At 34.1% G+C, this 17,246-nt stretch overlaps 1 protein-coding gene across 1 annotated transcript in view; it reads left to right on the top strand.

Annotated features, from left to right (window-relative positions):
- The window catches only part of LOC108693258 (voltage-dependent calcium channel subunit alpha-2/delta-3), a 137,862-nt gene that overhangs the window by 66,091 nt on the left and 54,525 nt on the right, over positions 1-17,246 (top strand). Inside the window, exons 6-15 of the mRNA XM_018202115.1 lie at positions 7,665-8,267; positions 10,637-10,773; positions 10,930-11,010; positions 11,116-11,196; positions 11,675-11,749; positions 14,061-14,075; positions 15,884-15,991; positions 16,097-16,168; positions 16,274-16,415; positions 16,527-16,748. Of these exons, the coding sequence (XP_018057604.1) occupies positions 7,665-8,267; positions 10,637-10,773; positions 10,930-11,010; positions 11,116-11,196; positions 11,675-11,749; positions 14,061-14,075; positions 15,884-15,991; positions 16,097-16,168; positions 16,274-16,415; positions 16,527-16,748 (1,536 nt within the window). The remainder of the gene's footprint in view (positions 1-7,664; positions 8,268-10,636; positions 10,774-10,929; positions 11,011-11,115; positions 11,197-11,674; positions 11,750-14,060; positions 14,076-15,883; positions 15,992-16,096; positions 16,169-16,273; positions 16,416-16,526; positions 16,749-17,246) is intronic.

The raw sequence follows: 17,246 nt of genomic DNA, 5'->3' as shown, positions 1-17,246 counted from the left end.
ATGCGTTTGAGCCGAGCATTGAAAGACAAACGGCCGCAATACAACGAGAGACACGATAAAGTGATTTTGCAGCATGACAATGCTCGACCCCATGTTGCGAAAGTGGTCAAGACATACTTGGAAACGTTGAAATGGGAAGTCCTACCCCACCCGCCGTATTCTCCAGACGTTGCTCCCTCTGACTATCACTTGTTTCGATCAATGGCACACGGCCTGGCTGACCAGCACTTCCGGTCTTATGAAGAAGTAAAAAATTGGATCGATTCGTGGATAGCCTCAAAAGATGATCAATTTTTTCGACGCGGGATTTGTACGCTACCCGAAAGATGGGAGAAAGTAGTGGCCAGCGATGGACAATACTTTGAATCATAAATATATAACCAGTTTTTTACAATAAAGCCTCGAATTTCGGAAAAAAACGGCGGAAGCAAAGTTGTACACCTATAATAGTAATATGCATAAATGATAAAAAGAAATATGGGATACATAAAATGTAAAATTGAAATACTAGTAGTATATAAATGTTAAAAACATATGATATGTATTATATGAAAGTATAATAATCGTATTACTAATAATAATGCTATTACATAAAAACATGTAATAATACTTGCATAAATGTGAAAAAAATGTAAATTACAATAAGTACATAATAGCATATATTACGGCAATAACATATATTACAAAGGTATCCGCCAATGCCCCCACGGTAATGTCTCGAGTCCGGTATGAGGTATCGTTTGTCATCGTATGGATTCAGAGCGATTCGGATATCGTGTACACCTCGTATAATTTAGATCGTATACACAATTGATGGCGAGTCATTTCGATCTCTTCGTTCAAACATCGCATATAATCATCGAACGTTATCGTTCGCGCTACGACGTTATTCTTTATACCTTTCACCTTTTTCGTGTCCTTCTTGCCACTCTCACCGCGTACATCTTCGCCCTCAGTCCAACGAATTCGGTCATTATCGCACCATTATTTTCATCCTTCATCAGGCCAGATACTTTTTTGTTCGCGAGAGGCATACCGTACACGTTGTCTGCCGAATAATCGCTCGTGTCGAATCTAGCGATATCGTGTTTCATATTCTTGTAAACATCGTCGCATTCTATATGATAAATGAGACTGTCCGTGTCGGTACATGATCTTGCATTTATCGCGATACATCGGTGACATGTACTCGTGGTGAAATTCGTACAAGCAGACTTTCGATATGTCGAGTATGCACATACCGTCATAAATCGGCTTGTCAAACTTTACCTCGAGTTTGCGCATTTCGATGGCGATCAAATTTTCCGCAAAGACACTGCGGCTGTGAAAATTCGGTTTTGGCGATCATTGCCTCCGCGCCGTACCGTCCGTCCCATTTTGTTATTAATTTTACATCAATTTTGCGCATATTTTCCATGGTCTTACCGAATACCGCGTTGTTCATTAGTTTATACAAATTTTTTTCGAAATCGTTTTTTGCGCGCGTTCTAAATTGTGTATTGAGTTCAATGTAATCGCGGAACCCTGGAGATTGAACGAATTGTAGCACCCGGTGAATCTTTGTTACGCGAAGACTGTGACGAGTACATTGCTACAGGTTGTGATAGTGGATGACGTAACGCTGCTTATCGTACAACGTCGCTAGAAGTTTATTTTCGCGCTTGCTGGGTGATTTATCGCGCGTTGGGCAGAAAGATAGGTCAGTGTGTCGGTTATGTAGATGCTGCAGATACTCGAGATCGACCTCGAGAATATAACCGGTGGATGAATCCGGAGCGATCGCGCTCACATCAAAGTTCGCAGCGTCTTCGATCCATTGAAATTCGGCGTATGGCAAAGGTTGACACATCGCCCATCCGTATAAATTATTCACATCGTAATATATCAAGTACAACAACGGTTTCGATGGATCCAACGAACGCACTTGTACTTGTTGTTAGCCTGTGCGTATCTGCTGGAACATTGACTGAAATTGCGCTCGATGAACATAATCATATCAATGTCGGTGAGCAACTCGAATCTTACATGCGTATGTTTCAGCATGGCGTCCCACGTGAAATCTGGCAATGTATAATAATGCGCGGGATCGAGACGGTAATTCGCGATGCAACTATTGCGGAAATTTTCGAAAATGATCGACTAATAACAAGACATCAGTTTTCAAGTATAAATCACTGTACTCGTCGAGCGTTCAGATAGAGAATCGCTGTCATACGTTCACAGCGTGAGCGTAATTGCTCTCGGGTACGGTATCGCTTGTCAACGAATTGAAAAATAATTCGCGGTAAGTGCATGTCCTGCAATTTTTCGACGCAACCAATGTACTCGTACGGAAAGACACTTTTTTGTGTGAGAAGATCGAAAGCTTTCGCGCTGAGCTTGCAAAATTCGGAACGTACAATTTTTAATTTATCTTTGTCGAGATACGACGTCAATTTATCGAGGCTTGCATTTAGAAATTTGAAAGAATCAATGAATCTTAATTTTACACCATTTTTCTAAAAATTCTTTTCAGTTTTGTTTTTGGTGCTATCAACATGTTTGATGAATGAAATATATTTTTCCTTCGTTATCGGTAGTACATCTACATATCCATCGTATGCAGTAGCAATTTTTTTAGTTATAAAATGAGCATCATAGCCCGATAAATTGTGAAATACGATCGGAATATAGAACGAATTTTTATAATTTAAGTTACAATTTGAATGTGCTGGACCGCGGTGATCTATCGGTGAGATGACAATGATCGCGGACTCGCGTATCGTCCGGCGCGAACAGTTTCTCGCAGATGACAATGTGTCGCGCTACAGTATGCCTCCCATTGCTGTTTAGACAATGTTTCCATGGGCACGTTGGCGGATACGATATTTTTCACGCGATGTGCCAAATCGTCGAGTTGTTGCGCGAACCAGATTATACAGCCTTCATCGCGACAGAAGTAATACGACGATAATGTGTCGTCGTATGCGCATCGTACGTAATAGTCTATGTTAAACGCTTCATGCCGCTGGTACGCATACAACGACGCGTCTTTCTTGTCGGATTCTGTCTTACATAGGATGCATTCCAGGTCGGCGTAGACGATGAACGGTGTTCGTTTCCGGTTGTACTGTAGTTGTCAAATTCGAGCCACTTGTCGTCCTCGCTCGGTAGTCGGATAGCGCAGTCGTTGATCTTCTGGCAGTCCATTTCGTGCAATTGCAATTTTTCGCACGAATTGAAGTAATGAAGACATCTATAAATAATAGAGAAATCATTTTTCATTATTTCTTTTTTACTGTTTTTTTTTTTTTTATTGGGGTTTCTTATTATACTTACCAATCGCAGAAAAATTTCTTGTTTTTTTTTCCCACTAATCTGCAAGCTCATGAAACGCGATAGATTTTTTATCCACGCAAAGTAGCCAAGGTTGTCGTTGTGTGAATCTTGTAGATACAGGAGATTGACGTGTTTCTCCTTCTTGTTATTGGTGAGCCGCAGAGGAACGACTTTATTCTCAATGCTGTATATTGATCGACACCGCGTTCAACCGTTCGAATTTAGAAATGTCTTTTAAAGTCATTGGAAACTCAATGTTTGTGAGATTTAATACTATCGTATAATGCGGATAAGACGATTCCCGCTCCGTATACTTTTCAGTTCAGGGTACAGAGCGGCGACTACCGACACGCGAAGCACGCATTGTCCGTCGTACGAACACTGATTACCGCTCGTTTCATCACTATTTCTCGTGGCCCTTCGATGTGACATCCCGCGCGCAGGGGATTTAGTTTATTCACATTAATAGTCAAATTCAATATACATGACAATGCCCACCCGCTGTCGCGTTCCTGGAACTCTTCGAGCGATGCTAGAATAGGCTCGACGTGCTGCTCGTACCACACGCGCAAATCGATATATCTCGCTGTTCTTTGTAACTATGCTCTTATTAGCACGTTTATCCTTCATCGCGAACTCACCGTTGAACGCGGTGTCACACTACCGTGTAAAAGTCTTTCTACAGCGTCTCGCACTCGTTCTAGAATTTTTCAGCGTCTTCTAAAAACCGTCGCGGCTCGATGTGATTAAAGTTTATCATCGCACCTGTCAATATACGACTCTCGAACGCGGCGTCGATCTCTCGCCAGACAAGAGATCGTTCGTTGCTACTCGCGTACTCGCCACCAATGTGCACGAAACGTCGCTCCAATTGCGACTTTGCACCCGCGAGTCGCGCGATCCTCGCCACCACGGATTGTCTGTGTCCAACGGCGAGGCGCCGACGCTTGGCACGACAAAGTTCTTCGAGCTGCTCGATGCACTCGTCGCATTGTTGTAGCCACGCGAAACACTCCACCAGAGTAGCGACCTAGCCGCACTGCTCCAACAGTTCGCGTTCCACTCGCTCATGATTTTCCATGTCTTTTCACAGTTTTTAGATCACGTCGCACTCTTCCATGGAGTACTTGCACTTGTGACTCGTTCACACACATTGCAACATCGTGACATATCTAGAATATCATAACGTTCTAACACTTTTTCATTATGTTTGTTTGCGAAAGTGCACTATTCGCACTCAAAGCATTGTTTGTCACATCTATTGAAAAACAATTTTAATGCAAGATCGCGATCACGAAACTTCATCTATATATTGTCAATAATCAGCAGTTCGACATACTTTTCATTACCCACGGGAATCTTAATGCAAATGCACCAATCTTGGCTCTTATCTGCGATTTTTTTCGCCCAATAATAATCGTCCTTTATTACATTTCTATTCCACCAATGTCTCTTTTCATACTCATCGTCCTCGTAACATTTGTCTCGTAACCGTGAGTACACTTTCTGTCGTGCGAGTAAAGACCAGTCAGAAATGGGCTCTTTAATAACTATTCCATTTTTTTCATCACGTATACCGAATTCTCGATCGCGTAGGAATTGCACCGGCGATATTCGCACATCTGTATCTCTTTTTTGCGGATTATCGAGAACATACAGCACATCATCTACATTATAGTCTTCCCACATATTTTCCAATACTGTTCACAATAGTTCTTTTTTAATGTGTGCAGGGTGGGCCCATGCTGTACGAGAATGTACTGTACAAAGGTCCTCTGCAATTCGTGCACGATTTACCGTCTAGCCTACCGAAAGAACCGTCTCATGCTCCCTCACGTGATACATTCCTACATCGTTAATGTCAGCTATACGAATCATGCATGCTGTGCATACAGTTAAAGCACCACCCGTTGTATAATAATTGTGGATCACACAGTGTTTAGTTCGAGCGTTCAACGTACGGATTTCCGAAGGCTGTACAAATTTTTCTACGCGATCGATTTCATACTCGCTCATATCACTAGCACATCCACTATCATCGGATAGCATTTCTTCGTCAGATGACTCTTGGTCCCTTATATTCTCAAAGTCTACTTCCATTTCTTCGAATACTTCGTCTCTGATGTTCGCGAACTTCCGGATCCATGTTTCTAATATACTCGGCTACGTTAGCTATGTTCTCAACGTTTCTGATATTCTTGACTTCTACATCGTCCATTGTTCTCAAATTCTATTTCCATTGCTTTAAATAACTTGTCTGCATTCACACCATCCATGTCCTGAACGTTTGCACGATAGTCAATCATACTTTTCGCATTATATAATACTTATTGCGATTCGGTAATCTTTAAAGGCGCTAACTGAGATGCCGCGCGCTTATGATCCCATTATATATTCCATTTTGTGACTTCTTTGTCTACCCTTTATCTATCATCCCTATTGGGTCGCAGTAGTGACGACATGTCACCGATCTCACGGTTCTTCCTAGATAAATATCTTTATCGATGCTTCTGACCTTGAAAGAAAGAACTGTGAGAATGCATCAATGATATGTTACCAAGACAAAATATCTTGTTTGCGTTATAATACCGCGGTTTTGGGACGTGGGATCTGCGGCGGCAGCGGCCCAAAAAATTTTGGGGTGGACGCGGGGTCGCGGCAGCGGGGTGGCGGCAGGATGTGAGGTGACAGTCCCCAGTGATACGTGATCCCATAACATGGTATCACGTATCATTATAAACACCGATAGCGGGGACTTCCCGCACTCTCCTCCTCCTTCTCCACTCCTACCAGTACCCCCCGCGCCTACGAATACTCCTTGCGCTCCCCTCTAGCCCCATGGGTTAGAACTCGCCTTGCTATACTACTAACGTTGAAGCAAAAGTGCAAGTCATTTAAAAAAAATTTTTTCTTGAAAAATTTAATACAGATGTCTAAAAACTAAAACTAAAAAACATTTTTTGTGTAAAACATATCTCTTACATTATTACATGATATTTTTTTGATAGAGATTTTTGAAATGCTGTTATCACTTTTCGAAAAATAATCGCCTACATTAGCGTTATTCAATGAAGATTTTTTTTATTCTATGCACGTCAAAGTTGACGTTTATTTTTTAATTTTAAAAGATCGACTTCAAATTAACATCATTTGTAATAAAATTTTTACATAGAAACATGATTTGAAACATTTGAAAGTTTTAAAATTTAATGATTTAAGTTTTAAAATGATTATGATATTAAAATGATTATTTCAAACGTTTTATAATCATTTTTTACAGAGCTACATATAATAAATCTTGATTTTGGATTTTTTGACACTAATAATCTTTTAACTTCAAGATAATATAACTTCGTCAAAAATGATCGTAATGAGATTTTTAAAAAAGCATTTTTAGAGAACTCTTTATTTTTGAAATCGGTATTTCAATTGGCTAATCTTTTACAGAGCTGTATGGACACAAATAGATATCTGTCAGAAATCTGAAAATTTGGATAAATTTTATAAAGGTCTATGGCGTGAAGTAAAAATCACACAAAAATGTGATTACAGCAGAAAGAGTGAATCTTTACCTTCAATTTGTTTTTTTATTAAGTGCTGTACGATTTTTTTTTCATCGAGTTATTGTTTCACCCATTGAAGCAAAAATGATCACTTTTGCTATAGAATCTATATTTATTCTTTTGATTGTTGTAAACCGCATTTTTATGTGGTTTTTACTTCACACCATAGACTTTTGTAAAGTTTATAAAAATTTTTCAGATTTGACGGTTATCCATTTGAGTCCGTATATCTCCGTAAAGAATTAGTCAGATTAAAATATCAATTACCGATTTCGAAAGTAAATATTTCAAGCTTTCAAATGCTTTCTTGATTTTTTGTTTGCAATAATTTTTCCCCGAGTTTGATGTTCTGAATATTGCGCAATTTTGAAGTGTTCCCTCTTTTTGTTGAATAGTGTATTCTTTAGAATTATACATACGAATACATTCTCTGTCAAATATGACAGAGAACGCCATCATTTCAATTAAAGTTAAATGTTTCGAATAATACAATATATATTCTTTTATTAAATAAATTTATTTCAGATATGATTGCACTTTTAACACGTTCTCTGTTAAAATACTGATCGCAGGGACTCCAAACTAATACATAATGGATTTAATTTTTAAAAGTTGTTCCTGTTTGTTCTAGTTTTTAGAATGATAGATTGAATTTTTTGATGATCATTAAAGACTCAATGATGAAATGACTTCACTTACTTGCACGTAAAATTTACATACGATAGCATTCTAGGATTAAATTTGTGTAAGAAATGTGATTTATTATGTATTTATATGTTACAGCGATATCATGGCCACCGATTGAGGGTACACCTGGAGCATTTAGGTCCTCGCATCACCGAACGGTTCGTGATGTGTATGATTTTAGGATGTCGAATTGGTTTGTTGGGGCGGCAAACAGCCCGAAAGATCTAGCGATATTGATCGATAGCGCGACGTACACGTCTGACCGGAATCGGCGATTAACAATAACTACGACAAAAGTCGTCTTGGATACTTTAGGGCCGGACGATTATATAAACGTATATCGTTATGGCGAGAATGCCGAGGAAATAGTGCAGTGCTTCAAGGATAGTCTGGTGCAGGCGTCACCTGAAAATATTCATGAGATGAAGGTAGCTTTAAGTTCTCTGAAACACGAAGACACTGTGACCAATATTTCAGCTGCGCTCAGCACCGCCTTCGAGATCCTTCATAAATACAACCGCTCCAGTCAAGGAAGCCAGTGCAACCAGGCCATTATGTTGATCACATCCGACACCGATGGCCCACCAGCAGAAGTGATAAAACGTTACAATTGGCCGCATATGCCCGTACGGATCTTTACCTATCTCATCGGTGGGGACAAGAGTCTTGATCTCCAAAACACGGCGTGCACCACTAAAGGTTACTCATCGATAGTTTACAGATGTACAAAGTCTCACAATCAATAATGTAATCAGAAAAAGAATGATTCGTGAAAAAGAAAAAAATAAAACGTAGTCAATTTTTATATATACAAGTTTGTTTTGTTTTCGGAAAAAATTATTTTAAAAATTGGAACAGTAAAGTCATATTTATATTTCCTTTTTATCCTTTAAATTATTTCTAAAAATTTCTTATATTTCTTATTGTAAATTATAGTTTTGTTAATGGTTAGCCAAATATATCATTTCCTTTAAAAGTGACATAATTCAGAAAATTAAGTTTCTTGATAAAACTATGACAGAAAATTATTGTTGACTAATTAAATAATATTGACAAAAAAAATATTCTTAACAATCAAATGCCATTTTTGTCATTATTATTTGTCACAATCCTTAAAAAAATTATCCTTTTTTTAGTTGTGATGAATTTGACGACTTTTTAAAATCATCCATTTAGAGACGTTTTGACGATTTTTTTATATAATTCGTATTCACTTTTGACTGATAAAGTAATGCTTATCTAACTAATTTATGGTAAAAACTCGAAAATTATGTTTTTAGAATTATGTCACTTTTGAAATAAAGGAGGAATATGAAAAAACGACATTATATTAGAAAATTAAAAGTGATGTTAATATACATACAGGATACCGGAAAGCGATAAACTTAAAAGAGATAAATCTAAACAACTGATTGTTAAGTTAGATAAACTGAAAAGAGTAATAAACCTGATAACTAACTGAATTAAACTATACAACTTTTGTTAAGTAACTCATATGTCTAGCTATGTCTCCTTAAGGTGTTAAATGTCAATTTAATTTGTAGCTGTAATCTAATTTATGCTACTTTTTATAAGTTTAAACTGAATGAAAAGTTTTTAAATTTTGTTTAATTTTTTATTGTAATAAGTGTTTAAATTGGTATCTACTCTTTACTCTTATTACATGTACGTCACACTATTTAGAGCAATACTGGAATTTACTTGCAACTTTTGCGCTGATTTTTAATTAAGTTTCCGCCGTCTGCCTTATCAACTACGTGCAGTCTAAATGCCGATTTGGTGAAGTATAAAACAAGCTAAAAATCGCCCGAAAGTTACAAGCAAGTTCCAGCATTGTTTTAGAAAATTCCAAAATTATTACGGTTATATGCATTCATTATTCTGTTAATAAAATTTTGAGTATCAACCATGTACTTGAAACTTCGACATGTCCACACAAGAAAAAAGTACGCATTATGGTAAAAAAAAACTCATATAATATATATGTCTTATATATATATAACACTATTTTCATTATATCTTTTATCTCACAATAATATATTCTTATAATATACTATAATAATTTTTTTTTAAGAATTTTTTATATTTTAAATTTATAAAAAGGTTTCTGAAAAATATCTTAAACTTCTTTAGATTTTATAAGTTTTCTACAAAAATTATGAGAAATCATAAAATATTTCAGAATTCACGCATACATGTAAAAAATTCTAAAAAAGATATACATCTGCATTTTCTCAGCATTTCTGAAAATTCTAATTCATTTAAAAAATCAGAAATTATTTAAAAAGTTAGTTATATTAAATTACAGAAATTCCAAAATTATGAAAAATTACATAAAGAATTAAAAGAAAAATTTTCCCCAGGGCACTAAGTCTGGAAATTAATATTTTAAGGAGATGTTGCCAAATATGCATTACTTAACAAATATTATTTAATTTAATATATATAATTATTTAGAGACGACTCATTTTGCCTACAAATCGATTGCTTACAACATCGTTTGCTTACATCACTTTTGCCGACAGTTCATTTGCACAAAAATTATTACCTACAGCTCGATGTATGCACAAATTAAAATTTTAATTTGTTTTTTTAAGTTGAAGTTTTGTACGATTTTTTTTTTCTCCGAATTATTCAATGTTGAAGCAAAAACGATCTTTTTTTCTATGTTGAATAACTCGAAAAAAATCGTAGAGGTCAATAAAAAAGCAAATTAATCGAATAAATTTATATTGAAATCGTAATCATTGTTTTGCAAACAAAATTTTAAGAAAAGTATGAAATGTTGAGAGATAAATTTTGTAACTTTTAATGATTTATTCCGGACTACTAATTTACACAAATTTATACAAATTTTATTTTTATAATTTTAAATTAGTGGAAGAAAAATTTGATTTTTTTTATTTCTAAAGTCTCATAACCTTTTAAATATTAAGAATTATATAACAATAGAGTATATTTATATATAAAGATTGAGAAATACAATTTATACTTGACTATAACATCGAATATTAAAAAAATAAAATGTTATGTATAATATCTCATGTTAATAATATTGATTTCTATAGGATTTTACGCGAGAATAACGAACGCGGACGAAATCCATAATAAAGTTTTCGAGTACGTGAAAGTTTTAGCGCGGCCTATGGTACTCTATCAACATGATCATCCTCTTCATTGGAGTCCCGCTTACGTAGGTGGAAAAGTAAGCGATTTAATTCACACACATAAATAATTATTATATTAATTACATTGATTAATTTATTGCGGAATATTTTTATAAATATATAATTTTTTATTGTCATATACCTATGCATAAATATTCTGCAGTATTTCTACATTAATAACAATTGACTTTCAGAGTAGTAGATATGGCAGAGAAAATCGGGGCCAATTGATGACATCTGTGACAGCTCCGATTTTAGATCGCCGGAATTATACGGTAATTATACTTTAAATACAATAGTTATGTGCTGATGCTTTAATATTGTGCGAGCACTTTAAATGTATAAATAAATTGCACTTCATTATATGTTATCATTCTAAGGTAAAAACGGCTAATTTATTGGGTATTGTCGGTACCGATGTACCTATCGAAGAAATTCAGAAACTCGTGCCGCCTTACAAGGTATAAACTAATGTTTTCTTCATTATTCGGTCTGATCATACCAATTGCTTGGCTTTCAGAAAGACTTGGCTCTTTGGTCGCTATTCATAATCCGTTCTTATTTTAAGACTATCTTAGGTAATGTTTAAAAATATTTAATACGACTTTCTGATTGGTTTATTAGACATCTTAAGACTGTATGTAAAAGGATCGATATTTATATATTCTTAAATTTAAGAATCGATTATAAATATCGATCTTTGTCGGATCTTTTCCTATAGAGTTTTATACAATTTTATCTTAAATAATAAATGAAAAATAAAAAGTGAGAATTAAATAGAATAAGAAATATTTTATTTTTAGAAAAATACAAATCAATGTATTAGAGAAAGACATATTCAATCATAATTAGCCACTAAATTGGTGTGACCAGTTCATGTTTATATATTTTGCTCATTGACTAAACATAATACGTATTAACGCATTTCTTACATTACAGTTAGGAGTTAATGGATATTCATTTATTGTTGACAATAATGGCAGAATTCTATATCATCCTGATCTACGACTTCTCGTAAGTATTAATGTCATCGCGACGAATAACAACAACGTGTTCAAATAATTTCACAAATTTTACAAATATGTAATTTTAATGTTAGTACATTTTTTTCGGTAAAAGTCTTACAGTAAAAGATTACTTTTTGATTTTGATACATGTTGTAGAGTTCATTCCTAAGTAATATGCATTTTAAAATTAGATGGCTCTCTTATCATATTTTTAAAAATCTTTTAAGTTCAAAATATTAAAATGTCCTTACAACTACTGCCTAACTAACCTTTTAAGAATGTATTCTTGAAATAATTTTAAGTCAAAAATTGTACGAAATGTGAGAGTATAATAGTTTTGAAATTAGTATCTAATGATTAAAGTTTATTAAGCACAGAATTTATATTTTCCATGCTCAAACATGATGATATAACAAGTGATAAAGATGCCACCGTGAGGATCATCAAAATTATGTAAAAATGTAATTATTTTTATTGAGAAATTATTTCTGCTTTTGTGTAAAATTTATCTGAAAAAAAAAAGTTTTTATATATTAGGTGTACAACTTTGCTTCCGCCGTTTTCTTATAGATGGCTTTAGCGGTAAGTGGTGGTCGAAATAAATAGACGTCATAATCAGACGTAGAAATAGATCATAGACGTCATACAATAAACTTGGGCATCTGTCAACATAACCCCATAGAAACATTAGTCGATTTGTGTCTGCATCATAAAGTTATTCTCGATTGAAAATGTCAGTTTACGAGCCAAATTCTCGTCATTTGCGGGAGGTTTTAATTTTTTGCTTCAATATGAAGAAATCTGCGGCTGAGGCTCATCGAATGCTCTCAAATACTTATGGTGAGGACGCTATTAGTGAAAGAACGTGTCGTGAGTGGTTTCAACGCTTCAAGAACGGATTTTGACGTCCAAGGTCATGCTCTGTATGACCTATATGAGCTGGTGGGATCAGCTCGGCGTAGTGTATTATGAACTGTTAAAACCGACTGAAACAATCACAGGCGATCGGTATCGAACGCAATTGATGCGTTTGAGCCGAGCATTGAAAGACAAACGGCCGCATACAACGAGAGACATGATAAAGTGATTTTGCAGCATGACAATGCTCGACCCCATGTTGCGAAAGTGGTCAAGACATACTTGGAAACGTTGAAATGGGAAGTCCTACCCCACCCGCCGTATTCTCCAGACGTTGCTCCCTCTGACTATCACTTGTTTCGATCAATGGCACACGGCCTGGCTGACCAGCACTTCCGGTCTTATGAAGAAGTAAAAAATTGGATCGATTCGTGAATAGCCTCAAAAGATGACCAGTTTTTTCGATGCGGGATTCGTACACTATCTGAAAGATGGGAGAAAGTAGTGGCCAGCGATGAACAATACTTTGAATCATAAATGTATAACCAGTTTTTTACAATAAACACAATAAAGCCTCGAATTTCGGAAAAAAATGGCGGAAGCAAAGTTGTACACCTCATATTCTTAACGTTTTTAAAATTCAAAAATATCTTTAGATTTAATGAATGTTAAATAATGGAAGTATCACCATTACAGAATAATATATTCAAAATAATAAAATGCTAATCCTTAGATAACATTCTAATGATTAAAATTCAATTTTAATCATTAAGACAGTTTTAAGTACAGTCTTAAGATGTCATAAATTAATTCGAGGATTGTATTAGCATCTTAAGACTTTATTTAAGATGGTTTTAAAATAAGAAACTATGAATACTGCCCCATTTTCGCATTTCATACTTCGCACTATTGATGACGAGGAACAAAAATAGGCATGGTTTGGTCGAACTGCACACATCATAAAATCCTTTCACCATAGTTTTTATTTAATCGAATATGAAATTGTCAACAATATATTATATTGATTGCTTTCTAACTATCACGATGTATTAATGCTCTCATTACCCAGTTATTAACATTTATTAGTTTTCGTATATATAGAATAATTTAAGATACAGAAGACAATAAATACATAAGAGAAAGTCTTAGACTTTATTAGATAGCATCGCCTAATTTAAAGCGCATGTCATTCAGAAATAAGCTCTTCACAACATATTTCAAAGTCGAAGTATAATCCATACTGTGTAAATGACATTTTTACATTTTTTCATCTTTTTATAAATATATAAATATATAAATATTATATATTCAACAAATATTATAAATATTATATATTCAATAAATATAATATATTCAAAATTTTACTGGTTTCTTTTCTTTTCTTTTTATTTTTACTTTTTTTATTTGTTGTAAAGGACAACAAGAATAATATTGTAATATTGCATAAATGTTTCACGCAGCCTGGAAATACAGAAGTAAGTAAAAGTTATTGTATGCGTATATGCTTTATTATTAAATGTACAGAGTACAAAAGATAATTATACAGAGTATCCGGTAAGTTTTAACAACGTACTCATATGTAGATAGAGCGGATTAAATTGAGTCAAAAAATCCTAGATAAGATTTCCATATACTATGCAAGTTCGATTTTGATAAAATTTTACAAGTATGTACTATTAACTAAATGTAGTCAAATCCATAAATGCGGACTTGCAGAAATGCTTAGTTTTTGAAATATTCAAAATTTATTTAATCGACTTAATTAACATTTGGTAAAACTTTCCCTTTACGCAATCAGCCCCAAATGACCTTCAACTGGCCTTGATCCTCAAGGAGATCAAGATCACTGATCATTTTTGTCACTCGTTATTCATTAAAAAGTTATGAACAAAATAATTTTTATGAATAGTATGTAATTTTCGAACACATATCATTGAACATATATTCAGTATTTTCCTTTGACAGAGGAAGATAGGGGTAGACCTCGCTTCGTGTAGAAAGTCATGTGCCTCTGAAGCAGAAGGGGAAGGTGGGATAAAAGTCGCTTTGCATGAAAAATCACGCGTCTCTGAAACAGAAGGGGGGAAGGTGGAGTGAAAGTTGTTTCACGTAAAGCTCTAGATATATCATAAGTAGTGCATTATCTTTATCTGAGCTGAAATGCCGACAACGTTCCTATTGGCTATTTCGATCACCATTTTGGTTTAATTGTCTGTAGTTAATAAGCGCTGGTATAGGATGATTAGTAAACCAAAAATAAAAGACTTGTGCGTTACTTTGGTGTAATTTTAGAACTTTAGTTTCGCGTGATAGCCGTGCGCTCCTGAAGCGGCAGGGGGGAAGGGGGTGGAGTGAAAATTACTTTGTATGGAAAATCGCGCCCCTGAAGCAGGAGGAAGTGGATGAAAGTAATTTCGCGTCATTATATTAATTTAACATAAAACCATTTAAATACTAAGTAAACATATTCAAGCCTAAAACTATCTAGTCAACAAAATAATTTTTAATTATTTCTTCATGTTAAAATCTTTAAAAATATTAATTAAATCAGTAAGTAAATAAAATTTGAATATTTCGAAAACTAAGTATTTCCGCAACTTCACATTCATGGATTTGACGACATTTAGTTAGTACTACATTCCTGTATTTAGTTAGTACTACATTCCTAAATTTCATCTCATATAACTATCCTAATATATTCACTCGGCCATATCGCCTAATGCACACTCATCGATCGTGATCGCTAGGCGCACAAGGAGTTGCTTTCTTTTTTTTGTACATAACTATTGTTGCTTGTAGTAAATAAATTTCCACTTCGCCTAGCGATCTATGACCGATGGACATGCATTTGATGATATGGCTGAGCGGATACGCTCTTATTCAATAATCTTGTTAAATTAATTTCTTGTTAACTATTAAAAATTGCAAAATGATACAGAATTTTTCGACTCAATTTAATTCTTTCTGACCACTTTTAACTTTGGTAATTATTGCGAAAGGATTAAATCTCATTAATAACTTTGATTTTTACATATAATTATAGTCGATATAATCCTGAGTCATGCACATAACTCTTTGAATCACATGACGGACTCTTCTAGTTTCTGAGATATGACACTTTAAAGTATTGAATTTTTATTACAAAATTTAATTTTTCATACTGCGTTATTCGTACTTCTTATTTGTTGACATTTTTTGTTTATGTTCGCTTCTTCTCTTGTATTCAATATAGTAAAACATCCATCTCGAAGAAATTTAAAAGATTGTATGTCTTTTTTTTCAGTACGATGAAACATTAAAACCTTCGTATATAAGTGTAGATCTATCGGAAGTTGAACTCGCAGAATATGATGGTCCTTCAGCCTCTCCGAACAATTCGCTGTTGCTTGATGTAAGTACAACATTTTCATTATTTTATCATTTTTTAAAAACATTTAATAATAATAAAAAAATAAATAATAGCGAATGTTAATAATATTATGTTAATTTTTTTTAGCTAAGACGCGATATGATCGATCAAAAGGAAGGCGAGACGGACTTCACAATCAAAATACATTATGATGATATGGTAAAAAATTACAAAAAGAACAATTATAAATATGATAATTAAATGTATATATCGTAGAAATAATATAATTTTCGTTTTATTGTACAATGTTTTATTGATTTGCAGAAAAGAGTTACAATTAGACGACATAATTATTTTTACAAACCGATCGAGGGTACACCGTTTTCCTTAGGCTTGGCTCTACCCGAAGGTTATGGCATGTTCGAATTACGAGCCGAGCAAGAAATTAAGCTCGCTATTGTAAATGGTAAATTTTTTATTATAATTGTGTATGCACTGTTTTAAAATAACTTCAAAAAGCAGTTTTTAATAACGCAGTTCTTGATCTCAATGCGAATTTAAACGTATTGCATTACAGTAACGGAGTATTTTAAGGGGAGCAACTGGAAGGTGCATCCTGATTGGGTTTACTGTGAATATAATTCGGCTTCCGATAAATTCTTTTCCTCCCCGGAAGAACGCATTCTGCACTTCCTAGCACGGACGCGCAGACCGGGATGGAAATGGATGTCCTTGAGACCAAGGAGTCCTAGCTCGCATCACAAACAGGCGAGCAAGCCAGATAAAGACTCTTATTATTGTAAGTACATATCGTATTAATTTAATATCTAATAAATTAAAGATAAACTATAAAAAATATAATGTGTAAGACGAACGAAAAAATAAAGTAAGGAAATTAGACATGGATTCGACAGTATAGTTTCAGATAATTTATCATATTTAAATAATTATTATATTTTTCAAATGACAAATATATATATGTCATAAATTTTAGCATTTATTTTAAATTTTAAGTATTTATTAACTATTATTAATTATTTTTATTAACAAAAACTGCATATTTTATTGATATCCTTAAATAAGACTGTTTCAAAATTTACTGAAAATAGTTTACGTCACGTGCACTGTAGATTTTCAGTACTGACAGTAAATTTTGGAGCACAGCCTAATAAAGTGTGAGATGTCAGTTAGTATATATATTAAAAATTTATTTAAAATTAACATTATACAAGATGTCTGATAATTAACAATAAAAATGCTGCATAGAGAATGGATTAAACTGACAAGGAAATACATC

Source organism: Atta colombica, unplaced genomic scaffold (assembly GCF_001594045.1).
Source record: "Atta colombica isolate Treedump-2 unplaced genomic scaffold, Acol1.0 scaffold89, whole genome shotgun sequence".
In the NCBI taxonomy this organism is placed as follows: domain Eukaryota; kingdom Metazoa; phylum Arthropoda; class Insecta; order Hymenoptera; family Formicidae; genus Atta; species Atta colombica.
Note: the sequence above shows the minus strand (reverse complement) of the source record. Positions and strands in the feature narration are given on the sequence as shown.